The 18666-nt window shown below is 47.7% G+C and overlaps 1 protein-coding gene across 1 annotated transcript in view; it reads right to left on the bottom strand.

The window, feature by feature from the left end:
• Nucleotides 1–48: 48 nt before the first annotated feature.
• The window catches only part of MAP3K6 (mitogen-activated protein kinase kinase kinase 6), a 67757-nt gene continuing 49139 nt past the window's right edge, over nt 49–18666 (bottom strand). Inside the window, exons 19-29 of the mRNA XM_056846133.1 lie at nt 17999–18156; nt 15816–15993; nt 15354–15516; nt 12313–12484; nt 10456–10629; nt 8734–8839; nt 7679–7937; nt 5915–6024; nt 4949–5061; nt 2810–2886; nt 49–161 (exon numbers count right to left, since the gene is read on the bottom strand). Coding sequence (XP_056702111.1) covers nt 83–161; nt 2810–2886; nt 4949–5061; nt 5915–6024; nt 7679–7937; nt 8734–8839; nt 10456–10629; nt 12313–12484; nt 15354–15516; nt 15816–15993; nt 17999–18156 — 1589 coding nt within the window. The 3' untranslated portion in view covers nt 49–82. The remainder of the gene's footprint in view (nt 162–2809; nt 2887–4948; nt 5062–5914; nt 6025–7678; nt 7938–8733; nt 8840–10455; nt 10630–12312; nt 12485–15353; nt 15517–15815; nt 15994–17998; nt 18157–18666) is intronic.

Genomic DNA, 18666 nt, shown 5'->3' on the forward strand with positions numbered 1-18666 from the left:
TGAGCTTCCTTATGGCTTGGCAAGAATACAGCCTGGCGACGTTGGGGTCCGTATGGCTCAAGACATTGTCCACCCTGCCCTCTCACTCTGCTCTGGACTGCTGGCCGAGGCTTTGCCGATGTTCCGTGATGGCCCTCCAGATACAGCACACCATTCCGCCTCTGCCAGAAGAAGAGGACAATCAGGTGCATTAAACATCTTGCTGGTTAGGCTGATGTGACTTATGATGCCTTGGACTACGGCGGAGGAACAGTTAAGGGCATGAAAGGCACTGCAGCTCCCTCGGCCCGTCTTCCAAAACCTGACCATTCAAAACCATGGGGGTGGCCCTGGAAATGATTCCGCTGCCCCAAAGAACTGCAGTCATCAGTGAAGGGTCTTAATCTATCGAATGCTACCTCTTTAAATGGCTTCTGTGAGTTTGGTTCTTTTTCCCACTTCAAGAGGTAGTGGCTGGCTTCGATAGGAGTGGGGACCCTTGGGTCACAGGCTACGTGCCTGCTTGCTGAGGGAACTGCGCCTCTGTTTCACAACCAAAATAAACTGTAGGTTGCTTATCGTGCTTCCTGAGGTCTGGATGCTTTGTCATGAGGGGGGTTGGCTTTGCAAAGTGGCAGAAAGAAGAAGAAGAGTTGGTTTTTATATGCCACCTTTCTCTACCACTTAAGGGAGAATCAAACCGACTTACAATCACCTTCCCTTCCCTACAACAGATGCCCTATGAGTTTGGTGGGGCTGAGAGAGCTCTAAGAGCTGTGACTAGCCCAAGGTCACCCATCTGGCTTCATGTGTAGGAGTGGGGAAACCAACCTAGTTCACCAGATTAGAGTCCGCTACTCGTGGAGGAGTGGGGAATCAAACCCAGTTCTCCAGATTAGAGTCCACCGCTCCTAACCACCGCTCTTAACCACTACACCATGCTGGCTCTAAGAAAGGCTTTAGGGTGGGGTCCCTAACCTTTTTGAAGCTGTGGGCACTTTTGGAATTTTGAGAAGAGGTCACAAGTGCCACACCAAAATGGCTGCCATGGGTTGATGGGGCCAATCATAAAATGGCTGCCATGGGGGCCAGTTGAAAGGGCTGCCATCAGGGCTGGGTGCAAAATGGTGGGACCACCCACAAACCTAGCTTTTTTGTGATGGAAGCAGCTGTTTTCAAATAGGGCTCTTCTGAAATGCCTCCTGCTCCAATGAAATTGAGGGATTGACTCTTCGCCTTGGTGCCAGGAAAGATATCAGGCACCTTCGCACCCATGGGTAGGGGATCACTACTTTAGGAGCTCCCAGTGGGGAATTTTTTTTTTTAATTGCCTGGCTTGATTAGGCAAAGGTCCTTCTAAAACCGCCCATCTGTTTCTGGCAGCAGCCTGTTTATCATGCCCCCCCTTCCCCTTCTGTTAATTTCTAATATCGGGTATTCTCAGAAAGCCACACTACACATTACCTTTTTCATGTATTCCCCATAGCCATACAGCAGCTGTGGGGAGCGTGTGAAAGAAGATAACACATAGATCGGCTCAAAGATGCTGCCTCTGACCACAGAGATTTCATTTCGCTTTTAGGACTGAGCAAAATGACAGGGCTGTACTGGTTCCTCTAGTGTGTAATTTAGAGTGCAATCATAAACACAATTATGCCTTTCAAAGTCCACTGATTTCATTGGGCTTAGAAGGGTGTAACGCTATTTAGGCTGGCACTGTTAGCTGTAAAGGAGGGGGGAGAATACAGATTGGAACTGCGGTGTTCATTAACCTTATGCTGTTCTGTTAGTTGAAAAAGCCTTCCCCCAGGCCTTTAACCCTGGTAGGGTTTTTTTTTCTTTAAAAGACAGGTTTAATCTGGGTATTAGGGTTTCCCCCCTCCTGTGTGTGTTAAGTGCTGTCAAGTTGCTTCCGACTCATGGTGACCCTATGAATCAATGTCCTCCAAAATGTCCTGTCTTTGACAGCCTACTATTCCCCCCCCCCACTACTCTCCCCCTACTACTACTCCCCCCCTACTACTGCTTAAAAGGGGGCTTTTTGATCAGGGGAACAGCCCTTAGGGGAGTAGAGAGTTCTTCCCCCTGGCTGCAGCCCAGATCCATATCGTGCTGCTCTATACCTGCTGCTTGCAACCACATCACATGTCCTAAAAGCAGCCTTGCTGGATCAGACCAATGGTTCATCTAGTCCAGATCCAGTTGGATGCAGTGTCCACACAGATGCTGCAGGGCTGGCAGGCAACGCCCATTGCCGGTAGACTGCTCCTCAGCATCTGACTAGCAGAGGTGTTCTGCTGTCCTCCAGTAATCTGTCCAACCCTCTTTTAAAACCCATCTTACACAGTTGGCAGTCACCACATCTGGTGACCGTGACTGCCACAAGTCAACTATCTGCTGTGTGAAACGGAGTTCTTTTTATGGGTGCCTTGAATCCACTGTCAATTTGTTCTGTGGAGTGACTCCATGTTCTAGTACTGTGTGTGTAAAGCGCCGTCAAGTTGCAGCCGACTTACAGCGACCCTAGCAAGGGGTTTCCAAGGCAAGTGAGAAGCAGAGGTGGTTTTGCCATGGCCTGCCTCTGCAGAGCCTTCTTTGGTGGTCTCCCTTCCAAGGACTGACTCTGCTTAGCTTCCAATATCTGATGAGAGGGCTACACCATGCCATCTTCTCTCCCCACGTTCTAATATTAGGGGGAGGGGGAAAAACTGTTTTCTCCACACCATGTTGGGGAGGGAAGCTTCTGACCAACAATGCTTCCGTTAATTTACTTTATCTTTGGTCTTAAAATGAGACATACCCAGGGGGGAGCGCAAGCTTGCAGCCCTACCTGATGCAGGTATACCGGAGGTCATCTTGGGTAGCACAGTTCAACAAGATGGGCAGGGTGAAGCCGTGGTCTGTAAGCTGAGGAGGAGGGAAAGAAGTGTTAGTGACAACTGGCCAGATGTTTGGGGAGCAACAGAATGTCTCCTGTGTGTGTGTGTGGGGGGGGGGGGAATATGCACAGCACATTCCTGACAGAGAAGCTGGGGGTGGCTGAATCAGAATTAGATTTATTAGTATGGCATATGCCAGTAAAACATTAGTATCATCTATACATGAGATAAAAGATTACATCAATTTTAAAAAGACAATACCTGGTTAAAATTCTTGACTAATATTTAAGAAACTAAAATTCACTAAATATTAAAAGAAAAATTATAAAAAATGATCTAGTTGCCATGACCCAACTTTAAGAAGCGGACTTTATATGTGACTGCTAATCAGATTTATGAATAAGGCAAAGCCATTAAAATATTCATATCAATTACAAAATAGAATTAAAAGATACAATATCTAAAACTGGGATATATAATTCTTAAATAGATAAATAAATAAGCTAAAAACCTCAGATTAAAATAACATTTTCCGTTTTAGGCTAGATTGCCAAGCCCCCGCTTTGTCGGGCGGATCTTGTATGTTGCAGCACAGAATTTAGCTACTTGTTTCATCGTCCGGCCTGACCCTTCCCATAGGAGATTCCTCAGCCTCCCTCAGAGCTGTCCTTTGCTAGATTAAGGAGAGGGGAAATTAGCTTAAATCTTGCTTCCTCATAGAGCATCTGAAGAAAATGGGGCGGTGGCTGAACCAGGGCAACCGAGCCCCAAGCAACTGCCTTTGGAAGCGGGGCTGCATTTGCTAGAACGTGCTGCCTGATCAAGGCCTTACCGGGTATGCGGAGAGATTGCAAAGGGTCCCACTGGGCTCAGGTGCTCATGACTACCAGTACTCCCCTACACACAGGTCATGTTCACAAGTTACAATGTGTGCCTGTGCAATTCACGTACAGTGTAAACAGGGTTGCACTTACCTGTCACTTGTTCACGAAGTGATCACCACAACGATGAACATTTAATTTTTCTTTATGTGTTACATTCACGACATATACTGCCAGTCACGTGAATTAAACGCCACACTGAGCCAGGTACTGGTCCCTGGTTTCGTTAGTAAAGTGAACAAGTGTTGGCTTGTGAATTTCCTGTATTGTGCAGGGGGTTGGACTAGATGACCCTGGGGGGTCCCTTCCCACTCTATGATTCTATTTCGAACAGGTGTCTGAACATACATGCAGGGTGTATGTGCACAGGGTTGCCAGCTTCCAGGTAAGCAATCTTCAAAATTAACCTGTGCCAGTATTAAGAATACTTCATAGAAGAGGCAGCACGAAGGCTCATAAATCAACAGTCCACAATAGGAAATTAATTTCCTATTATGGACTGTTGATTTATGAGCCTTTGTGCAACCTCCAGGTGAGGCCTGACGTTCTCCCGGAATTACAACTGACCTCCAGCCTAGAGAGATCAATTCCCTTGGAGGAAATGACAGCTTCAGAGGGAAGACGCTATGACATCACATCCCCTGCAGAGCTCCCTCCCAAAACCTCTAGGGAATTCCCAAGCTGGAGCTGGCAACCCTCACTATAACATGTGAACAGGGCTCCTGCCACTGGGGAGGAGCCATGGCTCAGTGGCTGAGCATCTGCTTGGCATGCAGAAGGTCCCAGGTTCAATCCCCAGCATTGCCAATTAAAAGGATCCAGTTGTAGGTGTTAAGAAAGATTTCTGCCTGAGACCCTGGAGCATTGCTGCCTGGGTAGAAGGTGAGAGATCGATGGTCTGACTCCACATAAAGGGCATTTGTGCACTTTCAGGCCTGGCTCCGCAACATCGACAAATATCAAGAGTGTTTTATCATTTCTGAAAGGGGACGATACCGGAAGAAGTGAGCTGTGGCTCACAAAAGCTCAAACCCTACCAGAAAATATTTTTGTTAGTCTTTAAGGTGCTACTGGACTCTTGCCCTTTTCTACTACTGCAGACAGACTAACACGGCTACCCACTGTCAGTTTAATGTGGAATGAGGGGAGGGACAGACCTCATGCTGCTAGAAGGTGGTGCTTGCACAGGGGCTCATAAAGGGGACTGACCGTCATGATGGTGTCTTGGTCTACCCCATGCTGTTCCAACCACTCAACAAGCAGGTGGTCGACAGCCTCTTCTTCTTTCCTCCAGAGATGAGGCAGGTGAGAGCTAGAGATTCCTGGGGGGAAGTGGAGAAAAAATTTAAGAAGAGGTCTGCTGGATCAGACAATCCTGTTTCCCCACAGAGGACAGCTGAATGATTCTGGGAAGCTCAGAAGCAAACCATAAAGACAGTAGCCCACTACTGCAGCCCAATAGCTGATATGGAGGTATACTGCCTCTGAACCTGGAGGCTTTATTCAGCTATCATGGTTTCTGCTCGTTAAAAGGCTATGATGAGATGCTCCCTTCCAAATGCCTTCCGACAACACCTTACCTTGTACGGTATTTTGGTTCTAAATGACAGCTAACCTCCCACCCCACCCCTCCCTTTCCCCCCACTCCACCAAAAGCCTGACATGGGGGACTAGCCCCGCAAATGCCAATGATTCAGACTCGGGGGAGAATGACTGGGGTGGGTGGGTTGTGCACAGGTGACAGTAGAACTAAAGTCTGAGCTGTGTGCAAATGATTCTGCAGAATTTAGCATGTTAAGAATAATTTCCAACAAGTTTCTAGCCCTCATGGCTGCAAAAATATGTTCCAAATAATGTGGACAAAACCCGATGAAACCTTACCAGCCATAGTAATGGCTGAATAAGGATTTCTGAAAGATGGAGATTGGGCGTCATCTGACCAGTGGACTCAGAATTATGCCAAGTAAGACAGCTGGTCCAGATCTGCATCATGTTGGCAGGCTGTCTAATCTAGCTTTTCTTGAAACAGAATTTGCACTACCTGGGTGCAGAGTTCCAACTTGTTCAGTGCAATGAAGGCACAGCCTTGTGGACAATGAAAGCACAGCCCTGCCTCGGCATGCATTGGGGCGTGGGTGGTTTTCAACCGAAGCCTTCCATCTTGAATGACCTCACCTATTGGCTTGGCCTTTCTGAGAACCCAGGCATCCTGTTCCACGTGCTGCAGGGCCTCCTGAAGGAGTCTCTGGCATTCGTGCTCCTTCTTCATCAGTTCCCACTGCAACCTGGCAGAACAGCAAAGGTGAGAGAATAGCCCACTTTGTGCGCGTCCGTAATGGTGGGCCTCCATGGGGACGTGGCCTAGTTTACCACTCAACCAAAAGTATGTGCAGCACTCTCCTAAGCAGTATGCCCAACGTGATATGAGAGACTGCTAGGCCACTGTCGCTCGCTGGATTGGGGTGTTCTGGGCCCACAGCAGAGAGCTACTGTGGGTAGAGAGACCACAAAACTTACAGGGAGTTCTGAACACATGGATTCCGGGAGTGATGGGCTCCATTTGGCTCAGAGGCTCTGACATTGGCTGTTACTGCACTAGGTATTCCCAGCGATGTATCAAGAGTTTGGAAATGTTTTTAAAAACATCGCTTTAAAAGGGTGCCACGGTTAAAAAATGGTTGGAAGACGTCTTCACAGCTAAAGGGGCCAAACAAAGTGCGAACAGTATTTTTTATAAGTTTCAAACTCTTAATACATCGGTGAGAATACATAGAAAGTGCGAACAGTATTTTTTATAATATTTTCAAACTCTTAAAACATCGCTGGGAATACCTAGTGCGGTAACAGCCATTGTTGTGGGATCAACTGATTCTTTGGCCAAAGCTGGGTCAGGACCCAGGACTGGAAGGGGATGGGGCTTGTAGGGATGCTACCTTACCTATTTTCAAAACACTTCGTTTTACTTTGTGATATGACAGTTTTCAGTTTGGGAGATTGTTTTAGGTGCAGTTCCAGAGTGGGGAAAACCATACTAGAACTGTGAACTTGATAAAGCCAGTGTTGTCTAATGGTTAAAGTGTCCGACTAGGATACACATGAAGCTACCTTATACTGAATCAACCACTGGTCTATCAAGGCGAGAACTGTCTACTCAGACTGGTAGCAGCTCTCCAGGGACTCAGGTAGAGGCCCTTCATATCACCTGGTCTTTTTAAGTGGAGATGTTGGGGATTTAATGCATGCCAAGCAAGATGCTCTACCACTGAGCCATGCCCCCTCACAAACCACCATTAATCTTGGTGGGTAACTGTGGTCTGGTCACTCAGCCTCAGCCTCACATAGTTCACAAGGTTGTTATGAAGAAAAAGTGGGGGGAAGGGAGAACACAGAGTGCTTTGATAGAAGGTTGGGATAAAAATGTCCTAAACAGATAGACAGTACTTAGAGGACTGGGGTAACTTTAAGCATGGGTGATGGGGGAAAGATTGAATTCTCTCTGGTTTAGCTGGGGTGCATACATAAAGCGGTCTCTTATTGAGTCACATCACCCATCTATCAAGGTCAATATTGCCTACTCTGACTGGAAGCAGATCTCCAGGGTCTCTGGTCACATCCCTATGACCTGATTCTTTCAACTGGAGATGCCAGGGATTGAACCTGGGACCTTCTGTTTGCCAAGCAGATGCTCTGCCACTGAACCAAACCCCTACCAGCTTTCAGGATTCTGCCCTTCTGTCATGATGTCACCATATCTGCTCCTTCCTGATTGGGTGGTGGGGCCGGTTCTTGCCCTACCTGACGATGCTGCAGCCCCTTCTCACAGGCCCCTCCCAGTTACCAACACTGTTAATTACCCAAATTATCCCAAAGGGGGAAAGAATCTACTATCCTCACCCCACGCACTTAACCCTATTTGAATCTAACAAAGAAAAGGCTTACCTTTGTGTCTCTGCCTGCAGATGGCCCAGCTGGGCAAAGAGGGCCCCGCGGCCCTTCAGGGGATGCTGGGAGTCCAGCCAGCTGCCGTTGCTGCTGGTGCCGATGCCAGAGCTTGGCGTGTCTGAGCTGCCCTTCATGGCGTTGCTGTGGATTTGGAGTGAGGGCGGCTCTTCCTGCGTCAAAAGTGCCCCTTCCTCCTCCTCATCGATGGGGGGTCTACAGCCTTTCCCATGCGAGAGCCACGGCTTCACCTTGAGCTCTGGAAGAGCCAGAGAAGCCCAGATGAAACGCAGGGGTTGTGGCTCAGCGGACAGGATTGCGCTTCCAATTACACGCTAGGAAATCCGATCCCCAAACAGTTGCATGCCAGTTGGATTCTTAAGAGTACAGCCCAGATACTCTGATTCCCCAGTTATGGAAGCTGCGATTTTTTTTAAAGTGCAGGATTCTAGGGTCACATGAAGCTGCCCTATACTGAATCAGACCCTTGGTCCATCAAAGTCAGTACTGTCTACTCAGAATCATAGAGCTGGAAGGGACCACCAGGGTCATCTAGTCTAACCCCCTGCACAATGCAGGAAATTCACCACTACCTCCCCCACACACCCCCAGTGATCCCCACTCCACGCCCAGAAGATGGCCAAGATGTCCTCCCTCTCATGATCTGCCTAAGGTCATAGAATCAGCATTGCTGATAAATGGCCATCTAACCTCTGCTTAAAAACCTCCAGGGAAGGAGCACTTACTACCTCTCAAGGAAGCCTGTTCCACTGAGGAACCGCTCTAACTGTTAGAAAATTCTTCTTAATGTCTAGACAGAAACTCTTTTGATTTAATTTCAACCCGTTGGTTCTGGTCCAACCTTCTGGGGCAACAGAAAACAACTTGGCACCATCCTCCTGGCAGAGGCTCTCCAGGGTCTCAGGCAGAGGTCTTTCACATCACCTACTTGCCTGGCCCCTTTAACTGGAGATGCCGAGGATCCCTCCACAGGACAAGATGACTGAGTCCAGTTCTCCCAGGACAGACCGCCACCTCCCCTGCCTGCACCTTACCTGTCAAGAGAACAGTGAAAGTTGCCTGGACCGCCTGCCCCATGAGGTTGTCGAGTGCGAACACCCAGTGCGGCTTAATCTGCAGCTTCCTCAGTGCCTGCTTCACCTGTGGGGGGGTGGGAAAGGACATGCGCAAGGTCAGCTGAGCAGCCCTCTTCCCACTGGCATCAGGTGTACAGTCTCTCTTCTACCACCCTGGCTAGAGCCTGTCAAAGGACACCGAACCAGACTTGAGCATCCCTCAAAACCCCAGTGGCAACATGCTTGGAGTACTATCTAGATGAAGCCATTTTTTAAAAAACTGAGGAATGTTCCAGGCCCATAACTGGCCATCTTGTGATGTGGGAGCTGAAGACGGAGGTGTTGATATGGGATGACTTTTTTTTTTTTTTTGCTGTCAAGTCACAGCTGACTTAAGGCAACCCTGTGGGGCTTTCAAGGCAAGAGATGTTCAGAGGTGGTCTGCCATTGTCTGCCTCTGTGTCACGACCCTAGCAGTCTCCCATCCAAATACTAACCAGGGCCAGCCTTGCTTAGCTTCCGAGATCTGACAAGACCAAGCTAGCCAGGGCTAGCCAGACCAGGATATAGGATATCACTGTGGAATATAGGCAGCCTGTTGTTTAAACCTGTAGCACTATATAAAGTACAGCTTTAAAAGAACCAATACTCAGAACCTCTATTTATTTGTAATATTAATCTATTTTAATTTAAATATTTATAATCTTTCTTTTCTCCCTGACAGGGACCCAAAGCAGCTCACATTGTTCTCCTTTCCTCCATCTTATCCTCACAACACTCCTGTGAGGTAGGTTAGGCTGAGAGTGTGTAACTGGCCCAAGGTCACCCGATGAACTTCCACTGGAAGAGTGGGGACGTGAACCTCGGTCTCCCTGATCCTAGCCCAATGCTCTAACCCCTCCATTTGTCCCCACTGGCCAGAATGTGGGAGGCAGGGGGATGGTTTACTTCTTTGCAAGCAATCAGGTAGAATCCTTTCCTTATGTTCCCACAAGTGAAAAGAACTAGAGACTTGCTTTTCCCCAGAGGCCCCCTCTTAAGAACAAAAGAAAGTCCCTGCTGGATCAGACCAAGGCCCATCAAGCCCAGCAGTCTGTTCACACAGTGGCCAACCAGGTGCCTCCAGGAAGCCCACAAACAAGATGACTGCAGCAGCGTTGTCCTGCCTGTGTTCCACAGCACCCAAGATAATAGGCATGCTCCTCTGATACTAGAGAGAATAGGTATACAGCATGACTAGTATCCATTTTAACTAGTAGCCGTGAATAGCCCTCTCCTCCATGAACATGTCTACTCCCCTCTTAAAGCATTCCAAGTTGGCAGCCATCACCACATCCTGGGGCAAGGAGTTCCACAATTTAACTATGTGTTATGTGAAGAAATACTTCCTTTTATCTGTTTTGAATCTCTCACCCTCCAGCTTCAGCAGATGACCCCCCCCCCCGTGTTCTAGTATTATGAAATTTCAAACTTTAGGCAAGGCTGCTGAGAGCCCCTAGACAAAGATTCCCTCTGACCCTGTCGATACCACCCAGACACCATGCCAAAACAAGTCACATCACTGGCCTGCCTCTATGAGGCCCCAGGGACCCTGAAACTCTGTCCCCTCCTGGGGGCCCTGGTTTCCAGACACTCCTTATGGTAAACGTTTGAGCATCCCTTGTTAGGGGGTTGCCTGGCTCATCTACCCAACGCACTCACAGTGTCTTGGAAGGTGAAGAGCGGCGCCTGCAGGTGATACAGGCTAAGGTGATCGGCTTGCAGGTGGAGCTGGAGCTGCAGAAGGCCCTGGGCGAGCTGCTTGCGATTGGGAGAGCGGATGTAGCTCTTGAGGCAGGACACCAGCTGGGAGATGTGCTCCAACGACAAGGGGCTCTGGAGACAGAGAGAGAAAAAGGCCAGGCACAGTCAGGAAGGTAAAGGGCCTTGAACTGTGCTAGATCACGATGGGTAGCCATGTTAGTCTGTCTGCAGCAGTAGAAAAGAGCAGGAGTCCAGTAGCACCTTAAAGAATAACAAAATTTCTGGCAGGGTATGAGCTTTCATGAGTCACAGCTCTCTTCTTCAGATACAGCTAGAATGTGAGTCCATCTATCCTTAAGTAGAGAACAGTGAATTCAGACACCCAATGGCAATAGCATGCAAATATCAAAAGCAAGTAAATGACACTAGCAGGCATGATTGGATTAGGTGTGCTATGCAGAGGGGTAGTAGGAGTGGAGAAATCAGCATTGGTAATGAGACAGGAATCACAGGTCCCTATTCAATCCAGGAGAATGCATGGTCTTGAGCTTCATTATTAGTTGTAATTCAGCAGTCACTCATTGAACTGTACTGACAGCCAAGGCTTCAGTGATAAGAACGTATAAGGAGGCTTTCTAGATCAGACCCGTGGTCCATCTAGTTCAGCATCCTGTCTCACACAGTGGCCAACCGGTTTATTAGGGAGGGACAACAAACAGGGATTGAGGCCACAGCCCCCTGCTTCCCAGCTTATTGCCTCTGAATGTGGAGGTTCCATTTGGCCCCCATGGCTACTAGCTAGAGGCCTCTTCTCCAAGAATCTGCCTAATCCCCTTTAAAAGCCTGTGGCCCTCACCAGCAAATTCCACAATTTGATTGCTCATAGAATAAAGAAGCATTTTGGTTTTTTCCATCTGACTCGACTGCCCATCAGCTTCAACTGAACTTCCTTCCTCCGACTTCTGTCCATGTCCAACTCCCTCAGGCAGGCTGAGCCAGCAGTATAAGCTGGTTCTGGCCCAGAGAGATCCCTCCTGCCATAGGTTTGGGTTTGGTAGCCACATAGTTACCCCTGCGTGGTTCAAAAGGCGACCGAGTACATTGGAGTGGTACTCCCAATAAAGGGCCTTTTTGGGAAGAGCTGTGGTTCAGTGGTTGTGCACCTGCAAAAAGAGTCTGGTTCATTCAGGCTGTGGCTCAGTGGCAGAGTATCTGCTTGGCATGCAGAAGGTCCCAGGTTCAATCCCTGGCATCTCCAGTTAAAGGGACTAGGCAGGTAGGTGATGTGAAAGACCCCTGCCTGAGACCCTGGAGAGCCACTGCTGGTCTGAGTAGACAATACTGACTTTGATGGACCAAGGGTCTGGTTCAGTATAAGGCAGCTTCATGTGTGTTCAAGCCCTGGCATCTCCAGGGAAGGGATCTCAGGTGCTGGGAAAGCGCCATCTCTGCTTGAGTTCTGCTGCCATTCAGAGTGAGATGTACCAAGGGTCAGAGGTCAGCAAGGCTGCTAACCTCCAGGTACTAGCTGGAGATCTCCTGCTATTACAACTGAACCCCAGGCGACAGAGATCAGTTCCCCTGGAGAAAAGGCTGCTTTGGCAATTGGACTCTATGGCATTGAAGTCCCTCCCCTCCCCAAACCTCGCCCTCCTTGGACTCCGTCCCCCAAATCTCCAGGTATTTCCCAACCCGGAGCTGGCGACTCTAGAGGTCAAGCCAGGGGTCAAGTATTTAGAGCCGGGAAAGTGTGAGGAGATTCTCAGAGTCAAGATTTGTCCCCGTTAGGCCACAAAAGGGCTGGGCAGCGCTTACCTCCTCCTGGCCCTCATGTATGGCGGATGCAATGCTGGGCAGCTCTTCCGTCAAGACTTTGTGGAGCGTGGCTCTCCGCTCGCTGTCCTTCTTCAGCAAGAACAAGCAGCCGCTCTCCTCATGGGAAGAAGAGGAGAGGTTGAGGTCAACATCGGCCAGTTCCTCCGGAGTCCTGCGTACACACAGTGGTAGGGCCAGGGTCAAGGGCAGGGCCTGGGCCCCAACTTAGACCCATGGCCTCGCTCAGCAGAGACACTTGCATCCTCTGCTCCGGCCATGGAAAGTGTCCTGTTTCCACCAAGAGAGAGGCGGCTGGAGAGAGCTCACCTCTTTCGCTTTGGGTTTAACCATTTGAATGCCAGGCTCAGGAGAAGAAGAAGAAGAGTTGGTTTTTATATGCTGACTTTCTCTACCACTTAAGGATGAATCAAACCGACTTACAATCGCCTTCCCTTCCCCTCAACAGACACCCTGTGAAGTAGGTGGGGGCTGAGAGAGTGTGACGTCACCCAGCTGGCTTCATGTGGAGGAGCGGGGAATCAAACCCGGTTCTCCAGTTCAGAGTCCACCGCTCCAAACCACCACTCTTAACCACTACACCATGCTGGCTTTTGCATTACTCTGTAAAGAAATTCCAGAATCATCTTCAGGACTGCCCATACACCACAGTCTTTACTACCAACGTTTTAAAATCTTTTCCTCCTCTTGTTTTCCCTGTCTTCTTTCTCTTTTAAAAAAAAGACAGCTAAGGAAGAGTTGTGTAAAACTTGGAAGCTAGTCCATCATCTGTGTCTTTTAGGTTGCCTGAAAATAAAAGTATGGCTGCCACTGCTGAGGAATGCAAAAGGATCACATTCTGCTCACTGAGCCTGTCAACATTTGGCTGCTTCATGCCCAATTTGTCTCATTTTTGTTTTATGTGATGCTTCAATGGTTGCCACGTTTTACACTTTGGTCATTTAATTTTTTTGGTGGGGCTTTAGTTAAGGTTTGATATTTATTCTGAAATGTGGCGTAGAGAGTTTAAAACCACAATAAAATGCTGTGAGCGGGAATCTTTGGCAGCTCGCCATTACAAAATATGTATTTTTACCCATTGCAAACTGTTAATCATGAATAGGAAGTATATCTTCTGAGATGGTTATGGTATCACCTCCTGTACTATGTAATAAAGCAGAATTTTTTGTTTGAATAAATTTTGTTTGTCTATAAGGAGTAATGGGGCACCTGTTTCATTTTATATTTTCTGTGTGATTAAAAATATATATATCATGGGTGGTAGTGATAGGACATAGCCACCAGATGGCACCAAAACGCTTCCTTATCTTCTCAGACATCAGGAGGAAACACAAGAAAGGAGGAAACACAAACCTCTGCAAAACCCAAGAGTAACAGCAAACCTAGAGCTTGCAGTTCTCTTGCGTGGCTTTAGCAATGCTCACATTGTGTACCACGAATGTTCAGCAGAGCTCTGAATTAGAATTAGCTGGGAGAAAGGGAAGAATCTCAAGTACATTTTCACCATTTGCCATGGGGGAGGGGCTGAGGCTCACTGGCAGCCTCTGCTTTGAATGCAAAAGGTCTTCAGTTCAATCCCTGGCATGCCTAAGGATCAGGCAGGAGGTGATGTGCAAGACCTCTTCCTAAGATCATGGAGAGCCGCTGCCAGTCAGACAAGATCAGAGGTGGGCAGAAGGTCAGTCTCCAAGCAATTAAAAGTAGCTCTCTGGACGTCCTCCAGTGCTGCAGTAGTCACTTTCCCTTCCCTTTAAAGCTACCCACAGCAGCTTCTCTCCACTTTCTCTTTCTCGTCAAGAAGGAAGAGGCCTACGCATATACACACCTTTGCTCTGGATGGCGAAACGACCAAACTGGCACCCTTTCCCATCTGCCCCTCCTCCTAGAATCATAGAGTTGGAAGGGACAGCCAGGGTCATGTAGTCCAACCCCCTGCACAATGCAGGAAATTCACAACTACCTCCCCCCACCACACCCCCAGTGACCCCTACTCCATGCCCAGAAGATGCCCTCCCTCTCATGATCTGCCTAAGGTCATAGAATCAGCATTGCTGACAGATCGCCATCTAGTCTCTTTCTCCTTGATGCACCCTTGCTCTGGGTGGGAAAGAAGAGTGCTACTGACTCTTTTCTCCTGCATCAAAGCTGCTATTTCCCTCATCTGGGGAAAGTATTGTAGTGTAACTGTATATTTCCCCCTACAGGGTAAGTTACAATTGGGCTTTTCTGGGGGAAAAACAGCAAAGAAAAGGCTTCCCCTTATAAACATGGCAGATCTGCTCTAAAACACAGTGATTCCTGTACAAGCCACCATTCTGTTACTGGCTCCACCCCCCAAGCCACCATTTTGTGACTGGTAGCTCCCAAGGCTCTTGATAACAATTAAGTTGCTCCCAAAAACGTCAAGCCTGGAGTAGACAATATTGCCCTGGAGAAACCAAAGGCCTGACTCAGCAGAAGGCAACTTCATGAGTATAAAATACAATATACATCTGAATTTCTGAATAATACTTCGACCAACTTTGACTCTCTGCTTTCTGTTTAAATAAGATCTGAACACACATGAAGCTGCCTTATACTGAATCAGACCCTGGGTCCATCAAAGTCAGTATTGTCTACTACTCAGACAGGCAGCGGCTCTCCAGGGTCTCAGGCAGGGTTCTTTCACATCACCTACTTGCCTAGTCCCTTTAACTGGAGATGCCGGGGATTGAACCTGGGACCTTCTGCATGCCAAGCAGATGCTCTACCACTTGAGCCACGGCCCCTTACAAAACTCCATAAAATAAAAAAGAAAACAAGTTTGTCCCTCTTAGAAAAATGCGAGCAGTAAGTAAGGCATTTAGGAGTAGGAGGATGAAGAATCTAGCTGATTCCTTAGGTCAGTATCTTGTCAAAACCAACACACTGTTTTAGCAAAATTTGGGAGTGTGTGTGTTTTTAAGTGTCTGTGTTTTTTGGGTGTACTGTGAACATGCCCAAGTAAAGGGTCCCATTCCATTTCTGTCTGCCCCAGATCTTACCGTAAGTAAGTGGACCTCTGGATCACCTCACTGGAACTCGGAGATAAGAAAATACTCTCTGTCTGTGGCCGCAAGGCCTGTGAGGATGGGGAGTGATTCCTGAGCTCAACAACGCCCTCTGCTGAAGTGGGCCTTTCCGGTGTGGCAGAAACTGCCGGGTCATCTGTACAGACAAAAGAAGACCGTAAGATGGGTATCTGCTAGGAAAAGTTGAAGGCAGCAGGAAAAGAGGATTGACTCCATAAAGGAAGCCACAGCCCTCAATTTGCAAGACCTGAGCAAGGCTGTCAAAGATAGGACATTTTGGAGGACACTGATTCATAGGGTCGCCATGAGTCGGAAGCGACTTGACGGCACTTGACATATACACATAAGATGGGTATCAAAGAAAGAGCCCCCCCACAATAATCTGGACTGCCAGCCTGGCTTGGCTCACTGGGGGGTTTTCTCTCCCCTTCTCACCTGTCACTGCTGGGCTCTTGGTTCTCTTCCTACTGGGGGCCTTCAAGAAAGACTCCTGAAGTAATGCGGCAGCTGTTGCGCGCTTGTCTGGATCGGCTTCGAAACAACTCACGATAAAGGTCTTGGCTTCATTCGACATGGAGTTGGGCACTTCAGGGTGTATCTTGAACATGCCGACCTACAACCAGACACATCATTGCAGATGGTAAACAATGTCGTCGTCCCCCCAGAAATGGCCTTAAGTGCCCATCCGCACTGTGTGTGGTGGTATGTCTTGTCAAGATTCTGTCTTTGTGTGGTGGAAATGTGAGAGAGCTATATCATTTTGGTCTGAAATAGTGAAATGCTTAGCTGCTGGAATGGAGATGGATATCCCATGTAAACCCGAGATATTCCTGTTAAATCTGGTACCTAATCTAGCTAAAGACCAACTTTGTATGGGGTTACATATGATAACTGCTGCTACAACAACCTTTGCCAGACATTGGAAACAAAAATCGACTCCAAAGATAGAGGAATGGCTGGTTAAAGTTAAAGAAATATATGTTTTAATTAAGCTACGGTAACAACATTTCAGAAAAATAGAGATACAATAAGTTTAGATGAGTTATGGTCACAAACTATAAATAAAATAGAGAATTTTATAAATAAGGGCGAGAAAGGGGAATGCGTTGTGCTCAGTCAGGACGGGACAATGAATATGAAGACAAATATGAATATGAAGACAAAGAAAACCTTTGACAATATTACAAAGAAATAAGCTGTAGCATAGGAATCCTGTTGTTATTTTATTGGGTATATAGATATATTGTATTTTAAATCATGAAGATTGCTTTTTTCCTGCTTCTTTTAGTTGCTGTTATTGTTTATTGTTATTGTTTTCCAATAATTTTTTTAAAAAAAGATTCTGTCTTTGGGAAAAGGAGACAGACTCAAGGATGGGGCCTCGGTTTGCCAGCAATGGGTCGGAGCAAGTGTTGCCTGTCGAGCGAGACCCACCCCTGTTGCAAATGGGAGAGCATAGCCTCTCAGCTCTCACCCACATTTCTCATCCGCTATTGTCAAATTGGTATGCCATAGGCCTGGAATGGCCTCTCCTCTATTCACTCAGCCATCGCTTCTTTCCTCCATGAGGATTTTGTCCAAGACCATCTTCATCAACGCAAGACTTTCTTGCGTTATCCTTCACCTTACGTGGCCACCTCCTCCCAAGCCAACAGATTCCCATCTATCCCTTCTTCATTATCCAGTAGCTAATTCATGGCCAATTTCCCATAACCTCCATTTGCTGTTATGTATACTGGTGTTGGAGGAGTGTTAGGGATACCGTGGACTGCCAAAAAAATAAATCAGTGGGTTCTAAATCAAATCAAGCCTGAACTGACCCAAGAAGGTAAATGACTCAACTGAGGCTGTCGTACTTTGGTCACATTATGAGAAGACAAGAATCACTGAAAAAGACCATCATGCTAGGAAAAGTTGAAGGCAGCAGGAAAAGAGGAAGACCCAACTAGAGATGGATTGACTCTATAAAGGAAGCCACAGCCCTCAATTTGCAAGAGCTGAGCAAGGCTGTCAAAGATAGGACGTTTTGGAGGACGTTGATTCATAGGGTCGCCATGAGTCAGAAGCGACTTGACGGCACTTCACACACACACATACTGTTAATTAAGCACACACACACATATTAAGCTTCAAAATAGGTATTTTAGATAACCTGAACTGGAAGAACTTAATGGCTACATTCAGAAGTCATGAACAAACTGGAAATTCCCTCCCACACAAAGAAATCTTTCCTTTGAGGATTCTATAAACTCCTGAGCATACCAATCTCCCCATCTCTCTCTGTTCCCTCCCACCCCCCCATTAACTGACTCTCAACTGTTCTCAATGTTTGGTGCCTCCTGAAGCATGTTCCTTACCAAGCTAATGTTTCCTACATACTTAAAGTTCTTCAAACATGTAGCTTGGGGTTGGATTGGCTTTCACAACTGGCACAAGCCACCCCTTGACTCTTAGCCCAGCAATGTTTGTGCAAATTCCTTTATTGTGAGGTGATAAAAAGCATAAAACAGACACAAGACAATCAACTGTCACACTTCGTTGATTGTCTTGCGGGGCTCTGAGTCAACGAAGACAAGTCAGATAGGCTCTCCCACAGAGGGACTCGGTTTTTGCCTTACCTTGAACATGGCGGCCTGTGGGCTGCCCAGCTCAAAGAAAGGGGGCTTCCCTGTCGCCATCTCGATGATGGTGCACCCCAGGGACCAGATATCCGCCGGCTTGCCATAACCTCGGGGTCCCTGATCAATGACTTCCGGAGCCATGTACTGCAAGGTGCCTGGAAAGGAAGGGGAGAGTTAAAACGAGTAAAGGAAGCCACACCCCACCGGCAATGAAAATATGTTCATTATTAATTTTATAACTTTTAGGCAATAAGCAGAGCCTTGGTGGCCCTGAGGAGGGCAGAAATGTGGGGTATAATTTTTTTAAAAGCAGTCACACCCCTTAGGGAAGGAAGATGATGTAGAAAAAGAAGAAGAGTTAGTTTTTATATGCTGACTTTCTCTACCACTTAAGGAAGAATCAAACTGGCTTACAATCACCTTCCCTTCCCCTCCCCCACAAGACACCCTGTGAGTTAGGTGGGGCTGAGAGAGCTGTGACTAGCCCAAGCTCACCCAGGAGTGGGGAAACAAATCCAGTTCACCAGATTAGTGTCCGCCGCTCATGTGGAGGAGTGGGGAATCAAACCCGGTTCTCCAGATCAGAGAACAGCCAGTTCAAAGGGGTCAGGAGGTGCGAGGTGGAGGGCCAGAGCACAAGGGCACTTGCCCTATGGCTCTTAGCT

The sequence above is a fragment of the Euleptes europaea genome, chromosome 3 (assembly GCF_029931775.1).
Source record: "Euleptes europaea isolate rEulEur1 chromosome 3, rEulEur1.hap1, whole genome shotgun sequence".
NCBI classification, from domain to species: Eukaryota; Metazoa; Chordata; class Lepidosauria; order Squamata; family Sphaerodactylidae; genus Euleptes; species Euleptes europaea.